The sequence below is a fragment of the Pogoniulus pusillus genome, chromosome 39 (genome assembly GCF_015220805.1).
Source record: "Pogoniulus pusillus isolate bPogPus1 chromosome 39, bPogPus1.pri, whole genome shotgun sequence".
NCBI lineage: Eukaryota > Metazoa > Chordata > Aves > Piciformes > Lybiidae > Pogoniulus > Pogoniulus pusillus.
Window position 1 is genome coordinate 6,643,026 of NC_087302.1, and position 23,041 is coordinate 6,666,066.

At 57.1% G+C, this 23,041-nt stretch overlaps 1 protein-coding gene across 1 annotated transcript; it reads left to right on the forward strand.

The window, feature by feature from the left end:
* Positions 1–1,815: 1,815 nt before the first annotated feature.
* Positions 1,816–18,024, forward strand: TAFA3 (TAFA chemokine like family member 3). Its single transcript, XM_064173813.1, has 6 exons — positions 1,816–1,915; positions 8,204–8,288; positions 8,551–8,666; positions 14,352–14,501; positions 15,292–15,416; positions 16,694–18,024. The coding sequence occupies exons 3-6, from the start codon at positions 8,552–8,554 to the stop codon at positions 16,703–16,705; spliced, it is 402 nt and encodes a 133-aa protein (XP_064029883.1). The 5' UTR covers positions 1,816–1,915; positions 8,204–8,288; position 8,551; the 3' UTR covers positions 16,706–18,024.
* The last annotated feature ends 5,017 nt before the right edge of the window (positions 18,025–23,041 follow it).

Here is a 23,041-nt window from a genome sequence, read left to right on the forward strand (position 1 = left end):
GGAGAAAACAGCCAGGAGAGCTGCAAACTGCCCACGTGGGGTTTGCCTGAGCAGCTCTTGTGGCTTGGGAATTACTTGATGCTTCTAGCTGAGCTTGAACGGTCCAGGAGTGAGCTGTGAGCTGTCTTCTGGAGCCAGACTTTCACTGATACTTAAGCAGCTTTGAGGGAAGAGGAGAAAATGAGTTCTGTGTAATCCCAGCCACTCCTCTGGACTGTCCTGGAGCTGTGGGACTGATTCTGGCAGCAGCTGTGAAAATCCAGCCCTTGAGTTGCTTTCTGCTGGCATTTTGCATCCTGTTTCTGCTGGTTGGCACAGAGCACATGGAGCTGCACCTTGAGCTGTCCTGCCTGTCTAGAGCTGCTTTGAGGACACAACCATCCCAGGCTGGGGTTGGCATTCTCTGGGTCAGGCCTGAGCATTCTGCAGAGCTGGGGCCAGGTTGGTGCTTTTCTTCAACTCTTGACGTTTCAAACAGGGTAGGAAGGAGGAGCCAGGGAAGGGATCCATCCAGAGGGAGCTGGACAGGCTGCAGAGGTGGGCACAAGCCAACCTCAGGAGGTTCAAAAAGACCAAGTACAAGGTCCTGCAGCTAGGTTGAGGCAATGCCAAGCACAAATCCAGGCCGGGCAGTGAGTGGCTGGAGAGCAGCCCTGAGGAGAGGGACCTGGGGGTGCTGGGGGATGAGAAGCTCAGCATGAGCCAGCAGTGTGCACTTGCAGCCCAGAGGGCCAAGCAGAGCCTGGGCTGCAGCAGAAGTGTGGCCAGCAGGGTGAGGGAGGGGATTCTCCCCCTCTGCTGTACTCTGTTGAGAACCCACCTGGAGTACTGCATCCAGTTCTGGATGTGGAGATGCTGGAGAGTGTCCAGAGCAGGACCAGGAGGATGCTGAGAGGGCTGCAGCAGCTCTGCTGTGAGCACAGACTGAAAGAGTTGGGGCTGTGCAGGCTGGAGCAGAGGAGGCTCCCAGGTGACCTTCTTGTGGCCTTGCAGCATCTGAAGGGGGCTCCAGAAGAGCTGGGGAGGGACTTTTGAGGCTGTGAGGGAGTGTCAGGAGTGGGGGGAATGGAGCAAAGGTGGAGGTGGGGAGAGTGAGGCTGGAGGTGAGGAGGAAGTTGTTGAGCAGGAGAGTGGTGAGAGGCTGGAATGGGTTGCCCAGGGAGGTGGTTGAGGCCAGTCTGGCTGAGGCTGTGGGCAGCCTGCTCTAGGGTAGGGTGTCCCTGGGCATGGCAGGGGCTTGGAACTGGCTGCTCCTTGTGGTCCCTTCCAACCCTGCCTGATTGATTCTATGTTTCTGTGACTCCAGGAAGGCTCCTCGTTTTGGTGGAGCTGGCAGTGCTGGCTCACTGGTTGGGCTTACTCAGTCTAAACAATTCGGTGACCCCGAAGCCAGGGTCCTGCTTTGAGGAGGAGTGGGGCCAGCAGCCTGCCTGCCTGCCTGCCTGCCTGCCTGCCTGCCTCCCATCACCTCACCGCTACCACTCGCGGGGCCGTAGCTCCTTTTTCTCTTTGCGGGGGGAAGAAAATTGATGTTTAGGTCAATTAGCTACGGCCAGTCCTCGCTACTGGCTCCGCTAATGAGCACCGGGGCTAATTGGGGCGGGGCAGCGTCCGTGCGGGCGGCTGGGCGGTGCGGAGCCGGCTGCCAGCCCGGGATCGCGGGTTCTCGGGGCCGGTCCCGGGGCGGCGGCAGGCGGCGCTGCGCCCCTTCGCGCCGGTACCGGGGCCGCTCCGCTCCAGCCGCCCCCGCCCAGCCCAGCCCAGCCCCGTGCCGAGCCGAGCCCAGCGCTACCGGCGCCGCCGCGCCCGGCGATGCCAGCGGCCCCCGGCCGCACCGGCCCGCGGACGCGGCGCTGACCGGCGGACGGCGGCCATGGACAGCGGCGGCCCCGGCCCGCACGGACGGCACCGGCAGGTACGTGCGGCCCTAAAGGAAAGTTTGGAGCGGGCGAGGTGAGACGGGAACCCCCCCGGCGACGAGTGCGGCTGCACGCTGTCGGGGACCCGCATCCCTCGTCCGGTCGTGGTTCCCGAGGTAGGGCCTTTACCGGCTGGGGAGCCGGGGCGGGGGTAACCGTACTCCGTGTGTCCGCGGCACAGGGGAGAGGACCGGGGATCTGCCGTGGGACCTGCTCCCAGGCCAGCCCGACAGGTGCCTAGGGGCGGCGGGTCCCGGTCCCATGTCTCTCTCCGAGCCCCAGTGCGGGGCGGGATGGAGTAGGTAGCTGCTCTCGGTTAGTCTCGCCGCGCCGGGTCCTGCCCGGTGCTCGCTCGCCGCTGACTCCGAGAGAAGCTGCGCCGGTGTCCGTTCGGGGTGGTGGGAGGAGACCTGGCTCTGGTCACCGGCAGGGTCCTGCCGCGGGGACGAGCCGGGACCGGGGCAGTGGTTTCGCCGCGGTGAAACGATCCCACCGGCGCTGGAAGCCGCTCTCAGCGCTGGGAAGCGGATCCGGGGCTGCTGCGGCCAAACCTGATTCTGCCCCCAGAACCGCTGCCCACCACTGGTGTACCAGTGCCCGGCGGCCAGAGCCCGGCTGGGGTCTTCCTCTGCCTCCTTCCTCCGATGAAACTCCTTCAGCTGCCGTGGGCTTGCTGCTAGTGGAAGCAGGATGCTTCTGGTGACCTCAGGCTGGAGTGGGGCAAGCATCCCTGCGCGGGTGGGTCGAGGGATGCAGGACAGGGAGCAGCCTGTACGGCTGGGGGGGGTCCCCCTCACCTGCGAGAGGAGACTCAGTGGTCTGGAGGACAGCCTGAGTGGTACCGGTCCTGTTCTGGAGACACCAGGAGTGGATCCACGCCATGGTGTTGGTCAGGGAGCAGAGTCCCCTCCTCCCGGTTTGCCATCCCTTCTGCTGCCGTGTGAGGCTTGGGGGCTACCCAGTGTGCAGGAACCCTTGCCCTGGGAGAGCTCATCCATGCTGGGAGCACCTACACCCCAGGAAAGAGCCCGAGCAGGTGAGAGGTTGGGGACACAGTTTGGGCTGTGAAGTCCTTTGCTTCCCTCCACTGACAAGGCTGAGCTGCTGCTGACCTTGGGCTTCAGCCCCCTTGAAGAGCAGGGAGCTCTTCAAGGCATCCCCTTGAAGAGCCTCTCTGCCAGGGAGAGGCTCCTGACACTGGAGGAGTCTGAGGCTCAAGCTGTCAGCAGAGCTGACCTTCAAAATGCCAGAGGCAAAGGGCACTGGGATTCACCCAGAGAGGGAGCAGAAGCAGGCCCATGCTTGGGTGGAATTAAGAACTCTCCTGCTCACCTTGGCTGGGAAGGAAATGCTGCAGACACTGGAGGAATGAGCAAGAAGCTGGAAATAAATCAGCATAGAGAGGATGAGAGAGCAAGCTTGGGGGAAGGAGTCTTATGCATGTCTGTGTGCTCCCCTGCCACCTCTGCCTGGCTGGGGGGCACAGGCTTCCTGCTGCCTTCACTAGCACAGCTGTGGGGCTGGACTGCTGTGGGCCCACCCTGGGAAAGAGCTGAGCTGAGGTGTGCAAAAGAGCTTGGCTCAGCCTGGAGCTCAGGGCTGGCTCCCTTTGAGGGGGTGGTGCAGTGCTGTGGAGGGAGCTGAGGCTTAGCCAGGCTGCTGGCCTGCACTGGTGAACCTGGAGCTGTGAGGGGATGGGGGGGAGGGAGAGGTTGCTGCTGCTGTTGGTTCGTGCAGCAGCATCCTGCTGACCAGCCCCACAGACTAGGGACCCCCAGCCCCACAGCTGGCAGCAGAGTGTCTCAGGGATCCTGGCCCCAGGCCTCTTGCCCTGGGCATGTCTGAGAATTTCCTCACCTACCCAGGATGGAGGATCCAGCTCAGCTGATTCCCAGCCTCGGGAGACAAGGGAGATGCCCTCTGCCAAGCCTGCCCTGCTGCTTGGGCCCTCTCACTGGCTGCTGGAGGCAGAGCTGAACTGGAGCCTTCCCGAGGGACCACAGAGGTGTTTCCTCTCTTGTCAGGCTCTTTTGAGGAGATGTCAGCTCCCCAGGAGACACAGCAGCCTCCCTGTGCTGCTGCCATCGCCGCTGTGCAGCTCACAGAGCTGTGCTTTGGGGTGAGGGAATGACAGGCAGGACATGGAGGGGATGGGGGGCAGCTCTCTTTCTTCTGTGAGGAGGGGTTGACTCAGACACTGCTGTGATGAGGTTTGCCAGGCAGCTCTTTGAGCAGGGTGGTCACAGGCCCTGTGCAGGGGACACTTGCCAAGATGATCTGATCTGGCTTTCTGCTTCAGGGAAGTATTAAAATGAAGTTACCTCCTCCTTTGGGCAGTACAACTTCTCCAACACCCAGATTGCCCCTGCTTGGCTGGGGTACAGGGCACCCTGGCATTGCAGACCCCCAGCTGTGCCTTGTAGGGCCCAACCTGTGCTGGTTCTTACACCAAGTGAAGATGCCCAAGCTCCAAGAAGCACTGAAGTAGCTCTGGGAAAGCTGGGCAGACCTGCAGGGCCAGACGTGCACAAAGGCTGGCAGTGCTGGAGCTGCAGTGGCACAGAAACCAGACACAGTGGCAGCCACCCCCACCTCTCTGTTTCTTTTTTTGGGTAGAGTTCTGCTAACTGTAATTATCCAGCTCACATAAACCATGGGAAACAATGCTCCAGACCAGCAGGACTTGGAGCATAATTTGCCATGTCAGAGTCCCTTGTTTGCACCATGGGCACTGGGCTGAGTTCCAGCAAGCTGTGGATGGAGCCCTCCCGGATGGAAGGTTAAGGTTCTGCATGTGGCATTAATGGAGAAGGAGGAGAAAGTCCCCAGCTCCTGTGGCTGAGATCAGCATGGAGCTGCCCACATTGTGCCCATGTGCTGGAGGAACCTCAGTGAGGCTGCTGCATCTGGGAAGGGACGTGGGCCAGTGCAGAGGAAGAGTCTGCCACGCTGCCTACAGCTGAGCTCAGTCTGTAGAGAAGTTGAGGCACTTTGCAGTTAGTTCAGGTCCCAGCTCAGCCCGAAAAAGTGGATCCCAAGAGCAGCTCACAATAAAAAGTGTCAATGAAAAATCCCCCCCATCTCCAACCAGACCAGGGGAGAGCAGACACTGAGGTCCCCAGCCAGAACCAAGTGCTGTGACGTGCCAGAGCACCACTCTTCATTGCTGAACCCACATCCCCTGCTGATGAATTTCAAGCCAGACCAAACATTTGTAGCTGGAGTCTCCTGACGATGGAGGCTGAGAGCTGTCAAAGCAGCAGTCTCTGCGAGGCATCCCTTTCTGACAGGAGCTTGTGCACCAGCGGCAGCCTCGTCTGCCAGCGCGGCTGAGGGGGCTGGGGAGCGTCGCTCTGACGGCCACTGCTGGGGATGGCAGCTCTCAGCCTCCTGCTCCTCTGCCCCCTGGCTGCTCTCCGGCTGCTGGGCTGCGGTGGCTTCCCTGGGAGCGCGGCGCAGGCTGCATTATTGATAACGCTGATTTATTTATGCTTCCCTGGCTGCAGCAAACAGCTCAGCCTTCCTGAGCCAAATATAGCTGGTGCTGGGAGTGCAGCCCTGTCCTGCATGGGGTGGAGGTGGCCAGCCGTGCACCGGAGCTTTGATCCAGCTGGGAGATTCAGGGGTGTCTCCTGCAGGTTCTTGTGTGCCTGGAGGGTCCCCACAGAGAGGAGCTGGGGCTGGGCTGCTCTGCTTGTCAGGTTTGGGGCTTGGGGCTGGGTTCCTGAGTGGAGGGGGAACCAGAGCAGCAAGCAGGAGAGCAGAGGCTCAGAGGTGAATGACTTCCCACAGGATCTGTCTCCTCTGTTGGAAGCTGTGAGGGATGTGTGCTGGCAGCAGGAGCTCGCTGAGCCTGCTGAGAGCTTTGTGGCTGCTGTCCCCACAGCAGGGCTGCCAGATGTGTCTCTTGGTGGGACTGGACAGATGTTGCACATCTCCTCCCTGTCCCTGCTCAGGTTGCCCCAACCCTTGGCAGTGATGTGGGTCTGCAGAGCCCCCATCTCAAGTCCCTGCAGCATGGGGTGCAGCCTGAGCAAGGGCTATGCCAGCACAGGATCAGTCTCCCTTCTGCCCCTGTACTCAGCACTGGGTTAGGCCACACCTTGAGTGCTGTGTCCAGTTCTGGGCTCCTCAAGTCAAGAGAGATGTTGAGGTGCTGAAAGGTGTTTGGAGAAGGGCAGCAAGGCTGGGGAGGGGCCTGGAGCACAGCCCTGTGAGGAGAGGCTGAGGGAGCTGGGGGGGTGCAGCCTGCAGCAGAGGAGGCTCAGGGCAGAGCTCATTGCTGTCTGCAGCTGCCTGCAGGGAGGCTGTAGCCAGGTGGGGTTGGGCTCTGCTGCCAGGCAGCCAGCGACAGAAGAAGGGGACACAGTCTGGAGTTGTGCCAGGGCAGGTCTAGGCTGGATGTGAGGAGGAAGTTGTTGGCAGAGAGAGTGATTGGCATTGGAATGGGCTGCCCAGGGAGGTGGTGGAGTCCCCACCCCTGGAGATGTTTCAGAGGAGGCTGCATGAGGCATTTAGTGCCATGGGTTAGTTAATTGGAAGCTGTTAGGTAACAAGTTGGACTCAATGATCTCAGAGGTCTTTCCAACCTGGTTCATTCTGTGACTCTGTGACTCTGTCACCCACGAGCAGGGATGTGAGACACCTGCATGCCTGTGCCCTCTGCCTCTACCCAGGTTGCCCATCCTGCAGTGCATCCTTACCTCTAAAATCTTCCCTAGCACAAAATATGAGCCTTTAGCAAAAATACTTTGGGTTGGTTTGTTTGGTTGGGTTTATTTCCCTGGGCAAATGTCAGTGGTTTTGGTGACATTTCCTGATTTGTATTTTCCTTTTGTTGTTTTTTTTTTTTTTCCTCCCCCTTTTTTTTTTCTTTTTATTTTTTTTTCCCATCTGGGAGAACCAAAAATGGGAGGGGGAAGGGGAAAAATCCTTGGAAATCAGCATTTTGGAGATGAAGCATTTTTCATCTTGAACTGTCACTTTTAAACAGAAGAATTAGGTTTGGAAGGCTTCGAGACAAACGATGCCCTTTTGCCACCTCAAATCACTTGGTTTTGATTAAAAATGTCAGTGTTTGCTGTTTGGGCACTTCATTATGCCAGCCTGGCCCAGAGCAGAGAGAAGAGAGTTGAAAATTAAGGATTTCTTCTCCCAGCAGCACACTTTGTTCACTGCCTGCCCAGTGGGTGCAGGCAGCGGCGTCAGTGCAGTGAGATTCGTCTGGGCATGGACCTGGGCATGAGGCAGCCCTGGCAGCTGCTATCCATTCTGGCATCACACTTTGCCCTCAGCATCACCAGCACTTCATGGCCTTGTTTTGATAAAAGATGTTCCAACCCTAAAGGTTCATGGGGGCTCTGGATGCTGGCCCTGGGCAGGGTTAGGTCTTGGGGGGGCATCACCAAGGTCTCACCCAGGAGATGCCCAGCAGGGACATTGCTGTCAGAGCTGCTCTGGCTCCTGCTGCTGCTACAGTGCCTGGAGCTGCTTCACCCAATGTCAAACAGTCCCAAGGCCATCTTTAAGGCAGCCCCCAGTACATTACCAGGGCTCTGGGCATTCCAGTGTTTCCTTAAGGCTCCAGATGATGGAAAACTTGGCTCTTTCCAGCACGTCCTGCAAGGCATGGCAGGGTGACAGCACCATGCCCTGGTGTGCTCAGAGGCCAAGAGAGGACCAGGTGTGTTTGGAGGTCATGGATGCAGTTTTGTGGCTGTGGGTTTATGAGTTTGCAGTTGTATGGGAGGAGAAGCAGGGGGTGTGGGTCCTCATGCTGCCGTGGGCTGTGTGTGTCATAGAATCATAGAATCAACCAGGTTGGAAGAGACCTCCAAGCTCATCCAGTCCAACCTATCCCCCAGCCCTATCCAATCAACCAGACCATGGCACTAAGTGCCTCATCCAGTCTTTTCTTGAAGACCTCCAGGGACGGTGCCTCCACCACCTCCCTGGGCAGCCCATTCCAATGGCAAATCACTCTCTCTGTGAAGAACTTCCTCCCAAGCATTGCTGCCCCTTCCTTGGCTCCCCATGCACTGCCAGTCTCCCTGTGCAGGAGACTGGCTGGGCCTGGCACAGTTGGTATGGTCAGTCCATCTCATCTGCCTTTTGGCCAGTGCCCAGCTCAGCAGAGCCGAACCCTGAGCATCACTGCAGGGGACCTTGGTGGCAGGAGAGTGGTGGCAGCAAGCTGCCAGAAGATATGGCAGGTCCTCATCCCTCATCCCTGGGTACTTCCACAGGATGTCACCACCCATGCCTCTGTGTCTCTTTGCTTTCAGATGCCCTGATGTCTGCCCCGTGCAGAGCCCTGACCTCCCCGGGGGTGGCAGATGTGCAGGTGCTGCTGTGAATCCCCAGTAAAAGGTAACCACGGCTCAGCTGTGCTGCTGCTGCTGCTATTGGCATAGTTTGTCCTGCTGCTAAAGAAGCTTGAGCCTGTCCAAGGCCGGTGGGTGAATCCCGGGTGCATGCCCTGCCCTGTGTCCCAGCCAGGTCACCCTGGTGCCCGTGGCCGTGAGTGCTCAGGGGCCACACTGCTGCGTGCAGCAGCCTCGGTGAGTGGAGCTGCACCTCCCAGCCTGCCTCGGCCCCTCTGCTTCCACACATCTCTTCTTCTTCTTGGCAGAATGAGTGAGAGAGACATCCAAAGCCTGAGCAAATGGGTTTTTGTGCTCACTCTCTGCATTACCACGCTGTGGGGAAGACTGACGCTGGCCTCCAGCCATCACAGAAGCCATTCAGGTAGGGGAAGTGGCATCCTTGCCACCTGCACCACGCCCCTGGGCCATCACCTTCGGCCCCCAGAATGCTGGTGGTACTTTAGGGTCTCCGTGGGATGCTCAGGATGGGGGTTAAGTGGGGTTGAGCTGCTTGGTGAGGGTCTGCCACTCATCCCTGGGTGGGAGAAGTGCAGATGATCTCAGGCTGTGATGTGCATGGGCTGTGGGAGGGGAGCTGGCAGGGGTCTCCTTGGGGACACCAACACCTGGTCCCATTGCTGGGGTCTGGGCACTGCAGATGGGTATGGCCAAAGTGCTTGGAGCCTGGAGCAATCCCAGGCTGTGCTGGCTGCCCCTTGTGCTGTGTTTGGAAGAGAAAGAATTCAAGGGTTAATTGGAAGCTGTTGATGCCTGACCCCACCTAACCCTGTCCTATTTCTGTCGTTTTTGCCTGGCAGTTAAAGCACTTCTAATCCTCTAATCCCCACCCTCCTTGCTTAAAACCCAAACCTATCTCCCAGAGTGACTCCCCCAGCCCCAGCTCGGCAGCACTTACCTGCCCTGCCCCCCGTCTAACCTGCAGCAGAGGCAGCAGCAGATCAAACCCTTCTGTCTGGAGCCACTTTTTGACCCCACCTCAGGGCGCCCAGGGTACAGACCTGGGCACTGCCCACCCAACCCCATCCAGCCCCACTCCTCCTCTGCGGGAGGAGTTCAAGGGAGCTGCTGCTTGGGAAAGACTCAAGCCTGGCATTAAAGCAGCGACTCAGTGAGGTTTTGAAGTGCAGATGCCTGAGTGTGCCCAGGGGGTGTGAATTATGCAGAAACCTCCTCCACGCGTGAGGAGGGGGCACGGGGCTCGAGTGCTGGCAGGCAGAGCCGAGGGCTCTTCACTCAGTCATCCACAGTGGGCCAGATCTTGCACTTCTTAGGCAGGCAGGTTCTAATCTGCAGCAAAAAGGTGTCCCAGGAGCCAGCACTTTCCAGCCTGACCCCACTCTGTGTCTGCATTAACACTGCACACCCCAGTTGCTGGCACTGTTGATGCCCTGTGCTGGCAGCTGCCCCTCTCCATGGGCTTCAGAAGCAGGAGCTCTCCTTCTGCTTGCTGTGCTCCTGGGCTTGGTTTTGCTGTTGTCTGCCCCTGTGCTTTCACTCCATTTGGGACAGGGTTTGGTAGGCTTGAAATGCACTTTCTGAAGGCTGCATTCACGGCTGCAAGATGTTTTCATCCTGGGAAGCTCATGGGCACATCTCTGTGGGAGTGGGATTGTGTGTACCACTGGTGCCAGCCTGTGACCCCCTCAAGTCAGGGATGCTGGTGACTGTGGTGTGTAACAGGAACAGTGTGGCCAGTAGAACAAGGGAGGTTCTTCTGCCCCTGTGCTCAGCACCTCACTGCTCGGAGGGAGGGCAGCAGCAGCTCCACAGTGTTTACTCGTCAGATACTTCTGCACGATGCCCTCCTGCCTGGAGAGGCGTTGGTTACTCCTTCATGTGCAGCTTCTACATCCACAGGGAATGTTTTTCTAAGTCACCTTCTGTTGCTGAAGGCAGGAGCTGTGCTGAGGGAGGGTGGGGAGAGCAGAGGGCTGTGTGTCAGGAGAGGATCCCCTGGCTGCAGGCTGCCTGTGTGGGTTCGTCTGTTGCACAACAGCAGAACTCTTTCAGCCTTTCTCAAACAGCCCTTTTGGCTTTCTGCCTGTGAGGGTGAGAGGATGGGAGCTGCACAAGTGACTCGGGGAGGTGCACAAGTGACTTGGGAAGGTGCACAAATGACATGGGGAGCTGCACACCCTCACACATGCAGCAAAGGGGAATGGAGCCTGAGTGGAGTCTGGAGGTGACAAGGTAGTGAATAATCCCAAATGGTGTGCAGTGATAATGAGCAATAAAAACAAGCCTGCTTCTCTCCAAAACCCTCCTAAATAAAACATGCAGCTAAGGCAGTAGTGATTTTAAGGCTTTAATTATTTAGTGAGTGTTAGTAGAAGAGTTGTTAGAGGGCAGAGATCCCTCACAGCACTGCCTGCCTGGTGCCCTGGGGCTGTGCTACCCTCTGAGCAGAACCCACCAAGCCCCAAAGTCCTGCTGCTCACTGGGACCGGACCCTCTACCTCCCTCCCGGGCTTGTGCCTGGCTCTGTCATATTGCTCAGCCCTCCTTGGGGCACCTGGACCTTTCAGGGGGCTGTTGGTGCCCAGGAGGATGGGGTTGGTGCACAGTGTTGGGCACTGCCCAGCGGCAGTTCTGTGTGTTCCACCTCCCTTCGTTTCGCAGCTCTCCACCAGCAGCCAGGGTGATACTTTCCAGTGGACTTGTGGAGCTGTGCCCACACCTTTGAGACACACAAAATGTGTCCGTTCAGGTTTTGCTACTAATCTCCTCCCCCCCTCCGTGTTCTGTCACTCACTTAAAGGTCAGCCAGAGCAGGACAGAGAGCTTGGGTTGGTTTCTTTCATGCAGGATCCTAAAGCCCTGTGCTCCTACGATGCTTTTATGTTTCCAGGAGATAAGAATTACCTTTTTTTTTTCACGAGGGCTCCAGTGGGGAAACACCACTTAAATGGCAGGCAGAAGCATGCCAGAAGCTCTGGAACTTATCCCAGGCTCTCTGGGGGTTTCCTGCTCTTGGTGTTAAACAACATCCATCTGATTTGCATTCTCAGTCCTAGCTGGTGTGAAGCTCCCTGCTGCTCAGCACAAGGAGCAGCAGCTGCTGGAGCTCTGGAGGAGCCTGTCTGTGTCCCTGAGCCTGGGGCTCAGGCCTCTGCTTGCTCTTTCCAAGCATGGAACATGGAAGCCCAAGTGACAGAGAGCTGCTTGGCCATCCCTTAACAGTGCTGTCCTGCGGGGGATGCTGGACCCTTGGCACATCTGAACAGCCAAGTCCCTCTCTGACACCCTGGGCATGGCTGTGTCTGGGGTAACTGTAAGGGTATCTGCACCCAGATACTCCCCCCCTGAGCTCCTCAGGTGTTGAGATCCATGGCACCAGTGCCCTGCCTGTGTCTGAAGGGGTCTGTTTGATGTGTGGGAAGCTGAGGTGCTTCACAAAGGTAAAGTGGCTCCTGCCTTGCTCATCTGCTGCTGGCACAGCAGCAACCTGGGCTCTGCCTGGCTTTAGCTCCATGCTTTTGAGGGAAGATAAAGGTTTCCTGAACTTCTCTGTTCTGAGGGTCCCTGCACCCAGCACAGCTCCGCTCCTGGCAGCTCTGGGCTGAGAGCAGCAGGGCTGGGGCACAAAGTGGCATCTAATGAGCCAGAGCAGCTCTGGTCTGTGAGGGTTTTGCCTTCCCCATGGGCCATGCCCAGACAGGCCAGGACAAGGAGCAAGCTGGGTACAGACCATGTCCGTCTGTCATGATGGGAGCAGCTTCACACCCACAGGCTGTCAGTGTCCTGGGGTGTGACTGGCAGGGGCACAGCAGGTGCCCATGGGCTCTGTGGTCTGATGCTGATGAGCTCAGCCAGCAGCAGCAAGGCACAGGAGAGGCAATTTTTGCTTTATCTCCCAGCTGCAGCTTGTTGAGCAAATTAAAAGAGCTTTGGCAGGAGAGTGAACTCTTACTGCATGGCTGTAACCAGTGACTCCCCATCTCTGCCTGGGCTGAACCCTCCTCAATTAGCTGGAAATGCAAAGCTGAGGAGCAGGCATGTGAGGGAGTGGAGGGGTCACTTGCCCCTGCCCCTTCCCCTGAGGAGCAGATCTGCTAACAAAGCTTTGTGGGGAGGCTTCAATAAAAACAAGTCAAAACCACAGCTGTGTGTGACAGGCTGGGGACAGAGTAGCTGAGAGCAGCCAGGAAGAAAGGGATCTGGGGGTACTGGTAGATAATAGCTGAACATGGGGCAGCAGTGGGCCCAGGTGGGCAGCAGAGCCAATGGCATCCTGGATTGTACCAGGAGCAGTGTGGCCAGGAGGTCATTCTGCCCCTGTGCTCAGCACTGCTCAGGGCACACCTGGAGTGCTGTGTCCAGTTCTGGGCTCCTCAAGTCAAGAGAGATGTTGAGGTGCTGGAAGGTGTTTGGAGAAGGGCAGCAAGGCTGGGGAGGGGCCTGGAGCACAGCCCTGTGAGGAGAGGCTGAGGGAGCTGGGGGGGTGCAGCCTACAGAAGAGGAGGCTCAGGGCAGAATTGCTGCCTGCAGCTGCCTGCAGGGAGGCTGTAGCAATTGGGGTTGGGCTCTGCTGCCAGGCAGCCAGCAACAGAACAAGGGGACAGAGTCTCAAGTTGTGCCAGGGTAGGTCTAGGCTGGCTGTGAGGAGGAAGTTGTTGTCAGAGAGAGTGATTGGCATTGGAATGGGCTGCCCAGGGAGGTGGTGGAGTGGCTGTGGCTGGAGGTGTTGCAGCCAAGCCTGGCTGGGGCACTTAGTGCCATGGTCTGGTTGGTTGGGCAGGGCTGGGTGCTAGGTTGGGCTGGCTGAGCTTGGAGCTCTCTTCCAGCCTGCTTGATTCTGTGACTCTATGATTCTAAGCTGATGCTGGAAGGCATCAAATCCCCTTCTGGAGTCCACAGGGTAGGTAAGTCCTCACAGTCCTGAACCAGAGCATGGTGAGGATGTGGATTTACACTCAGCCAACACTAAAGACCTCTGAATATTCCTCAGGTTGCTTTCCAAATCTCATTAACTGTAAAACCAGGACCAAACAGTCACATTTGTCCTGTAATGAGTTGGTTTCCTTCCCACTCTCACCCAAGTCTACCATTTCTGAGTACAAAAAGAGCAGAAATTATCATTCAAGCTGAATTTTCAGGCAGCAAAAAGGAAGGATAAAATTTATGGCCAGAGATGCCATTGGAAAATACTTCCAGGGTAGGTAATTGTGTAATTATTATGGGCAGGAATGAAAGTCATGGTTCATTAAATGAAGATGACCATGAAATAACAATAAATAAAGCCAAATTAAAGCTGTGGGGTTGGCACAGCCTGCTCTGCCCGTGTGCCAGCAGGTGCAGGGCACAGGGATGTGTGGTTCCTGGCTGTGGCTCACTAATGAAGCAGGCTGAGGGACAAGCAAGGTTGGCTGTGCCCACTCTCACAGTGGGACCTGACCTTGCTGCTCAGCAGTGAGCAACTCTGTCCAGGCCTGAGGCTGGTGACATTGCTGGAGAGCAGCTCTTGGGCACCTCCTTGCTTCCTGCCCTTTCATCTCCTTTCTGAGTCATAGAAACAAAGAATCAAGCAGGCTGGAAGAGAGCTCCAAGCTCAGCCAGTCCAACCTAGCACCCAGCCCTGCCCAACCAACCAGACCATGGCACTAAGTGCCCCAGCCAGGCTTGGCTTCAACACCTCCAGGGACAGAACTCCACCACCTCCCTGGGCAGCCCATTCCAATGCCAATCACTCTCTCTGCCAACAACTTCCTCCTAAGTCTGATGCTCATACCCGGTGGGAACAGGAGAAGAGCTGCTTGGCTGGAAGCTGATGTGGCTGTGCCCAGCTGCCCCAAGCTGGGAGGTTGTGCTTGGGTCAGCGTTTGCCAGCAGAGATGTGAGAATGCAGCTGCCAGGCAGAGGGAGTGGAGGGAAGCCTGGAGCAGGACCGGAGCTTCTCCATCCTGGCACGCTGGGAAGATGCTGTGCCGAGCTGCTTGGCAGCCCCAGGATGATTGGCAGAGGCCAGGCCAGCAGCAGTGGGCTCGGGGGTGGGGAAGGTGTGCGGGGGGCCGGGGGCAGCCTGACCACAGTGTTTGTGCCCCTGCAGTGCACGTCGAGCCTGGCACCTGTGAGGTGATCGCAGCTCACCGCTGCTGCAACAAGAACAAGATCGAGGAGCGCTCGCAGACCGTGAAGTGCTCCTGCTTCCCGGGCCAGGTGGCAGGCACGACTCGGGCAGCTCCCTCCTGTGTGGATGGTGAGTGCCCCGTGGGCTGGGTCCCCTGATGGCATCTGCCTGGTGGGCCAGACTGCCGTGGGGTGTCCGTGGCCCTGGTGTTAATGGAGGCCTGCCCAGGGGTTCCTGCAGCGCAGCAGAGGAGGCGTTCGGGGTCTCTGCTGGTGTGGCTGTCGCCTGTGCAGTGCCAGGCTGTGTGCCGTGGTGGGGAGTGGTGCTCCACATCAATCCCTGCTCACCTGCTGACTGCAGCCACAGGCAGGGCAGTGGCCTCAGCCGTGCAGCACTGTCACCAGCCAGCAGCGCTGAGCCAAGCTCAGTCTGTGTCTGCTTCATCAAATGGCATCATGTGGCGGTGCCAGGGAGCTGGCAGCAGCAGCTTGCAGCCTCTGTCAGTGCCAGATTGATTCACTTGACAGGCAGTGCCCTGTGCAACACCAGAAATGCCAGGGTGAGCTGTCACGGGAGGAGTTTATTGTCCCAAACAGCTTCTGTGTGTCGTTATTCCTACCCGTGGGGCAGTCTGTGCTCCTTTCCCACCTCAGAGGCACAAGTGACAAGAGCCTGGCAGAGCAGAGCCTCTCCTCTTGCCTCTGTTCTCCCTGCTCTCGCTGGGAGCAAGGACAAGGCTTTGCAGCTGGGGTCCTGGGAGAAAAGAGGGGGTGTGTGGAGCAGCTGGGTCAAGTGAGGCCAGGCAGGAGAGGAGGAGCTCCTAGGCAGGGTCACTGCATGCATGAGCTCTGCCAAAGACCCCATGGCTGCACCCCCTATGCCAACCTGGCGACTGAGTCCCTCCTGTTCTCTCCCCCAGCCTCCATCGTGCTGCAGAAGTGGTGGTGCCAGATGGAGCCGTGCCTCGATGGGGAGGAGTGCAAGGTCCTGCCTGACCTCTCTGGCTGGAGCTGCAGTAGTGGCAACAAAGTGAAGACCACCAAGGTGCGTCCCCTGGCAGGGTGCTGGGCAGGAACCTGGCTGCATTCCCCCAGCCTAGGGTGAGCAACGCCCAGGGAAGCATCCCAGAATTGCTGGCAGGGGAAGGAGAGAGCTCCAGCTTCTCTGGGGCTGTTTGTCACCCATGTCCTGAGGCAGAGCAGAGGGACAGGGCTGGGCTTGTCACTGGGGCTAGCACAAACCCCGAGTGGGCCCCACGACTTTGCCAATCAATAGCTGCCACGGGAAGCTCCTCAGCAGCCATGCTGGGCATATTTCCTGCCCTTGGCATGTCCTGGCTGCTCCCCAGTACCTCTCCACTGCTCCAGGACAGCCTGAGCACATCTTAGCCCGGTGGCACAGCCCGGATTCTGTCCCCACCCCCTGTCTGAGGCAGTCAGCTGTGGCAGAGCACTACATGATGATTATTTTCATGGCTTGCTGAATGCCCTGAAGAACAAGGTGTAATTAAAATTTTATCAAACTCATTAGTAATTACATATATGCCATGCTTAATCAGTTGCATAATTCTGTAATCATTGTTCATGCTGCTGAGTGTAATTATTCCTTATGCTTTACTTTTCCTCACCCCACATCCCCTGCCATAAAATTACCCCCATTAAGTGACGCCAGAATTCCCTTCATTATTGCCACTGTTTCTGTGCACAGAGAGCACTTCCCTGGTCAAGTGTTTCTGTCCATGTCCAAGAAGGTTCCTCTGGCCCCAGGCATCCATCTCTGACCAGGATCTGCAGCACTGCATTGAGCTCGTTGTCTTTTTTCTCATCTCAATATTGCTTTGCCTCAACTCCCACAGCTGCTGGCTCAGCCCAAAGCCTCTGCTCTGGCTTTGCTGTCCTGGGCTTCCCACAGGGATCACTCTCAACTGCAGGACCCCTGGAGTTCTGCTCTGCTCCCTCCAGCAGCCCAGATTTCCACAGCCATCCTCCCAGCATCCTTTGTTGGAGCAGAGAGAGGTGGTTTGGAATCACAGACAGCCTTTTGGAGGCTTTGGGTACCCCAGGAGAACTGTCCCTGTCCCAGTCCCCTTTGCAGACAGACCCCCAGTGGGGGCTGTAGCCAGAGCAGGAGCCTCACGAACTACCCAAAAGCCAAAATCTGTCACCACCACCACACACCACGCAGAGAGCAGATCACATTTGCACCTCCCGAGGCTGTCGGCTGACAATTCACAGATGGGGCCGTCTGGGGGCTGGGCTGGGTCCCTGCCTGCTGCAGTTTGGCCGTTCCCAGTCTGCAGCACTCCTCTCTTCTGCCTGCAGGTCACTCGGTAGCCTCCGTGCAAGGACCAGCTTCGGCACGGGTCCCCAGTGCTCCGCAGGGCTGTGAGCAGCAGGATGTGATCCAGCTGCCTGGTTCCCGTGGGTGTGAGATGCTCCGGGGCTGCCAGCCTGTGCCAGAAGCTGAATCCGAGCATCCACTGAGCCCTTACTTCTCTGGGGGCTGCAAGTGTGGAACCTCAGCACAGCTGCAAGGCTCCTGCCGCTCCAGGGTCCCTTCCTGCCCTCTGGACGCCGACTGAGAAATGAGCTTCTCCTCCCACCCTCCTGAATGAACTCCTGCAGTCATGTTAGAGCTGTTTGCAGTGCACAGACAGACAGACAGCAGCTCCCCAGGTGGGCTTTGCTCTGAGGCAGCTGCTGTCACTGCTGCACCACCTTTGCCCAGCGCCCAGGATGCGGAATCAGGAACAGGGAAGCCAAAGGATGTGTGGAGCCTTCTCCAGTTCTGCTCACAGCTCTTGCTCAGATGAGTTCCCAGGAGCAAGCCCTGAGCTCCAGCCTGGCCTCATGTCACCTGGGGGCTGCCCTGAGCCTCATTGTGCATTCCCTGCCTGCGACCTGGCTGCTGTGAGCAGTGTGGTGGATGCCTCGGTGTGGCCAGGGCTGCCTGACACCCCAGCAGCCCTGGGGATGTTGAAACCCTCCACGGAGTGTGCTGCTGCTTTCTCCTTCCTCCACGGTCATCAGGCTGCCAGCCCAGTGCCTGTTCTCCACCCTGCCAGCCCCAGCACTCAGCTGCTGCTTGTGTTTGCAGTCGAATTCCAGAACACAGCCTAGGGGAAGCCCTCTCCTGCTCACAGCTCTGGTGGGCCTGGCGCTGGCACTTGCCCAGCCACAAACCCCAGCTGAGCCAGGCTCTGCTGCATTCAGTCCAATGAAGAAACACCAACCAGTACCATCTGCTGGCCATGAGCTCCTGAGCTTTTCCAGGACACAGCATTTCCCCTGGCATGGCAGCTGGAGGGGGAGAGGATGGAAGCCCTGAGGTCCCACCACTGGCAGGCCTGGGGACGCTGGGGCTGCTGCACTGCTGAGGCTGGGAGCACAAGGGCTGAGCAAGAGCACTGCTGCAAGGAGTGGGGCCAAGCCCTCCCCAGGGACCTCAGTCCTACTCTGTGATCCATGCAAGGGATGTGCCAGCTTGGGAAGGGCCAGGGGCTGGAGGCAGTGCAGGGGCTGGCAGCACAACGCTGGTGCCACTGGTGGGACTTGGCACTGGGAGGTTTTTGTAACAGGGTAGGTAATGCCTGTCCCAGGCGTGGTGTAAATACCAGGCTGTGAAATAATAAATTCATTTTAATCTCTGCAAAGGACCTTTTGCTTCTGCAGCAAGGCAAGGCTTTAGGAGTGCTTCTTGTGCCACCAGCATGGGCACAGCATTGATCCTGCCAGGGGTTCCATGTGGCTTGGCTGCTGGGGGTGGGCAGCAAAGGGCTTTTGTCTTCTGTCAAGTGTTTGGCTGTGGGGTTTGTTATTATCTGGCTGGAACAGGAGCAACAGGGGGCATAGTGTGACAGAGGAGCCAGCAGTGCCCAGAGCCACTGAGCTCTCCTGACAAGGAGATGTTGCTGATCTCCTGGTGGGCCAGCCCTGGCTGCACGGTGGCTTTCTGTCCTGGGCAGCTGAATGAACATAAATATCCTTGAGACAGTTTTCATCCATCAAAAGAGTGAGACAAGCCTGGGCCAGAAGCTATTAGGAGAAGGGATGTACAGCAGGAGGCTCCTTCCCTGGCAAGAAAAGACCGAGATGGACAAAAGCTACAGGAAAACCTCCTCAGCTTCCTGAGTGGCACAGGACCAGGGCTGGCAGGACCTGTTCAGCTGAGAGCAGCAAATAGAGGGAAGGAAAAAAAGAAACAACTTCAGAGTAATTGGCAAGAACTTCCTCAGCGCTGAGATAGAGAGGCTGTGCCCCTGCAGAGCTGCAGCCAGACCCACCCCTGGGCATGGGGTGGCTGCAAGGCAAGGGACAGGATGGGACAACCTTTGCTCCACTCAGGGCAAGGGCTGGTCCTGCCAGGCTGCAAGAAGCAGACAGTCCAGCTCCTTGATCAGCTCCTGTTCCCAGCACGAGAAATTTATCCCCCTGCTCCCAGAGGATCACTGCTTCTTCAGGCTGAACTCTCCCAGCCTGTCCCCACAGGGGAGGTTCTCCAGCCCTTTGGTCATCTTCATGGCCCTCTTCCTGCAGCAGCTCTCTGTCTCTCTTCCTCTGAGGGCACCAGAACTGGATGCAGTGCTCCAGGTAGGTTTTCACAGGAGCAGAGGGCCAGAATGCCCTCCCTTGTCCTGCTGCTCACACCTCTTTGGATGCATCCCAGGACACAGCTGCTCCTGGGGCACCAGCAAGCATTGCTGGCTCATGTTGAGTTTATCATCAACTGACATCCCCAAGTTCTTCTCCTGTGAGGGTGCTCCTGCCCTGGCTCCTGGCATTGCTCCCTTCTGTTCTCACTGCATTTTCAATACTTTCCTGTGGCCAAGTGAGCAGAACATCTCCAGCAGCAGCACTGAGCAAAGGATGAGGGTGATGGAGATGGGAACAAAGCCTGCTCCCATGGCAAAGGCTTTGTGTGATGCTCGCTGGCTTTGTTCCCCCAGTGCTGTGGTGCCACATCCATGGCCCCTGGCTTACTGGCACACCCCATCCTCTTCTCTCCACATAGAACCATGCTGGTGGAGGGCAGAAAAGCCACTTCAGTGGCTTGCAAACCTTCAGATCCTGGCTCTGGAGCAGCCCTGTGCCAACACCCCTCTAAGCTGGATCTTGGCAGGTTGCTGCAGCAACAGTCGGGGAGCTGGCACAGCCCAGGCTTGCAAGTAGCCAAAGGGCAATTAGTCAGAGGAAACTGTCACAGTTAAGGTACTTTCAATATCATCTCCCTGGGTATTATAATTACACCCCACTCAATTAGTCTTCAGGTGAAGGGGGGTGGGGGGACAGTGGGGAAAGAAAGAAAAAAGCCTTTTGTGTTAAGTCTTGGTGGAGAATTATTAGAGAGCGAATCAAAAGCCAAGGATTCCATTTTACTTCACAGGAATAAAGGCAGAATGGATAAAACACCACTCCAACAACCCCCAACCCCCCCCAAAAAAACAAAATTATGAGCTGACTAAATTTAGAGCTGTGCTAGGAGGTGAAATGAAAGGTAAAATGAAGCCCTTTGAGCGTCTCCGACGCGCGGTGCGAGGGGAGCATTATCTGAGGAGTAAGATGGAAACATAATTAACCACCCCAGCTTTGTGCTGAGAGATGGCAAATTGAAATGGGTGACAAAATTAGGTGAAATTGCAGAGCAGCCTCGTTTATTTCTGCTTTAGACATCACAGCTACCTGTCAGCAGTGATCCAAAGCTGCCCCGGAGCAGGAGCTTCCCAAGGGATGCTGTGGGTTGGGACCTTGCCCAATCCGGGCTGGGGCTGCTGTGCAGATCCCTGCAGTGTGAGCTGTGGGTTGTAGAATCACTTGGGCTGGAAGAGACCTCTAAAGGTCACCCAGTCCAACTGCCCTGCAGTCAGCAGGGATATCCTCCACTAGATCAGGTCACCCAGAGTTCCATCAAGCCTCACCTTGAGTATGTCCAGGGATGGGGCCTCAACCACCTCTCTGGGCAACCTGTTCCAGTGCTCCATCACCCTCATTGTAAAGAAGATTTTCCTAACATCCAATCTACAATCTCCACTTCTCTCTTTCAGACCATTGCTCCTCATCCTACCACTGCAGGCCTTCATAAACAGTCCCTCTTCAGCCTTCTTGCAGCTCCCCTTTGGGTACTCGAGGGTCCCAGAATCACAGAACCTCTCCAGCCCTTAGTTTATTCCTGCTTTCACCAAGAATTCAAGCACAGACAAGCAAAACCAGCTTTGTCTGTTCCAAAAGCAGCAGGATGTTGGCTAGAATCACCTCATCCTGGGGGAGGAAACGACCACAAAGCTCTCCTGCTGTGATTAGGAATGCAGAAAAGCTGAATTTTTCAGGTGAGAAGAAGAGTTCATCTCCTCCAAGAGGTGGAAGGTGCAGGCAGCTGCTCTGGCTCCATCCATGCTGACACCTGAGTTTGTGGCTCAGCATTTTCTGCTTTGCTAGCACCTCCCACTGATTTTTTGTCTCTCTGGCAAGTAGACTGGACCCTGCTGGACCAAGGAAGCTGGTTCCAGCTTTCACCCACTGCCCCATCCCCTGGCTCTTGCACTGTCCTTCTTCACTGAGAGAGTCATTGGCCACTGGAATGGGCTGCCCGGGGAGGTGGTGGAGTCGCCGTCCCTGGAGCTGTTCAAGGCAGGACTGGACGTGGCACTTGGTGCCATGGTCTGGCCTTGAGCTCTGTGCTAAAGGGTTGGACTTGATGATCTGTGAGGTCTCTTCCAACCCTGATAATACTGTGATACTGTGTGATACTGTGACTGATGTCAGGCCCTGCTGGCTGACACAAGGCTGTGGGCACCTTCTTCATCACTCCACCTGTGGTGAGACTCCATTAGGGTCAGCAAGACAAAAGTGGAGCTGTGCAGTGTGTGCTGTGGTTAATCAGCTGTGATGGTGCTGTTTGGAGCATTAGTGGCTCCTCCAAAACGGTGTCCTCATGTTTTATTGATGTGCATTTGTGGAGATGTTCTTGAGGGAGCCAATGAAATATTCATTCCCGTGCTGCTGTGCAATAAAAGCAGAGTCAGGGCACAAACCATGCTGAGGGCTTCCCCTGCAGACCTGGCCCTGCTGGCTGGCTCCTGCCATGCCCCAGGAGGGTGCTGGGGATAGTGCCACCTGCCCAGGAGCCCCACGTCATGTCTCATGGCTCTGGCACAGCTTTCCCTGCACCACTCCTGCTCCATCTGTCCTTGGAGCAATCAGTGCTGAGCAGAGATGCTGCCCTTTCTTTGTGCTGACTTCTAAGCCAAGGCCAGACCCCTGTCTCACATCCAGGCAGGTGATGTAGCACAGCCCAGGGACCTCTGCAAAGATGGCACCACACTGGAAAACAGTGTCTGTGTCCCACATTACTGCAGGCAAAGCCTTGTCCCCAACTGCCCTCCCAGGCTGGCACAGAGAGGCAGGAGCCCTGAACCCCAGATGTGACCATCACTGCCACCAGCCTGGCAGCACTTGTCCCTTATCTCCTCTTCTGGGCACAGCTCTATCTTCCAATCTGGATGCTAAGCCAGCTGCTCTCCTGCCCCCAGGAGACAGGCAGATGGAGCTGGGGGGCTGCAGGGGCATCAGCTCGCTCTGGGCAGGGGACTGGCAGAGACTCCTCTTTATCCACTGATTTCTGCTGGGACTTGTGGAGGCAGCACATGAGTGGAGCCCTGGGCTGGGGCAAAGCAGCCAGGGAGGATGCAATTTAATTTGTGTGCTCCCCAGCTCGTTGTTAATCCCCCAACTGGCTGCTGGTGTTTGATTTCTGCAGCCTTCCTTCCCCGTAAAGGGATTAGCTGCCAGCTCAGGTCCTCTCTCTGATGCTCATCTGCTGGGGATTACTGAGACCTTTTGTAGTAAGTTAATGGGTCAAATGGGTAAAAATGAGAAGAGATGTGTGATTTGTGCTGGCATTTGCAGCAGCATTCAATCTCTGATCCACTGCTTGCTCTCCTGGCCTGCTCAGCATCTCCTGCTGCCTGTCTCAAGGGGGTCCTGGTCCCCTGCTGCTAGGTTCAGAGCCCAGAGCCACAAAGCAGGAGCTGAAAGGGGTTTGCTGGTGCTCTGACAGCAGTTCTGCCTGCGTGGACCTGAGCCACCAAAAGGTGCTCCAGGGAGATGAAACCTGCACCAGGCACGGGGGCACTTGGGCACCAGGGCAGCTCCTGTGGCTGTGGGACAGACTCGCCCAGCGTGTCAAGCCCATGTGGAGGTGGAGGGTGGCACAGCAACGGCACAGGAGTTTATGGCACTGATGGAGAATCAGCCCCAGGCTCTGGGGATGATTCCCCGAGCAGAACAACATCTCCTGTCCCCTCTACCAGCAGAGCTGACTTGTCCCAGAGAGATGTGGTGCCCAGCAGAGCATCTGCTTTGCCTCTCCCAGTGCTTGATCCAGCATCCCTCTGGGCTTTCAGGCAGAAGGGAATTTCCCACTTCTCACCCAAGCCAGCAGGCAAAGTCCACTGCCTGTTCCCATTCTCTCCTCACTGGCTGTGGGGCTCTGCTGCAGCAGCAGTCCCAGGGAAATCACAGAATCAAGCTGGTTGGAGAGACCTCCAAGCTCATCCAGCCCAACCTAGCACCCAGCCCTGGCCAAGCAACAAGACCATGGCACTAAGTGCCCCAGCCAGGCTTGGCTTCAACACCTCCAGGCACAGCCACTCCACCACCTCCCTGGGCAGCCCA

Bases quoted from the DNA above. Each gene is read 5' to 3' on its own strand.
- TAFA3 (XM_064173813.1), top strand. From the start codon at position 8,552: ATGAGTGAGAGAGACATCCAAAGCCTGAGCAAATGGGTTTTTGTGCTC. The intron at 8,667-14,351 runs GTAGGGGAAGTG...GTGCCCCTGCAG, and splicing joins CCATCACAGAAGCCATTCAG to TGCACGTCGAGCCTGGCACC. The intron at 14,502-15,291 runs GTGAGTGCCCCG...TCTCTCCCCCAG, and splicing joins AGCTCCCTCCTGTGTGGATG to CCTCCATCGTGCTGCAGAAG.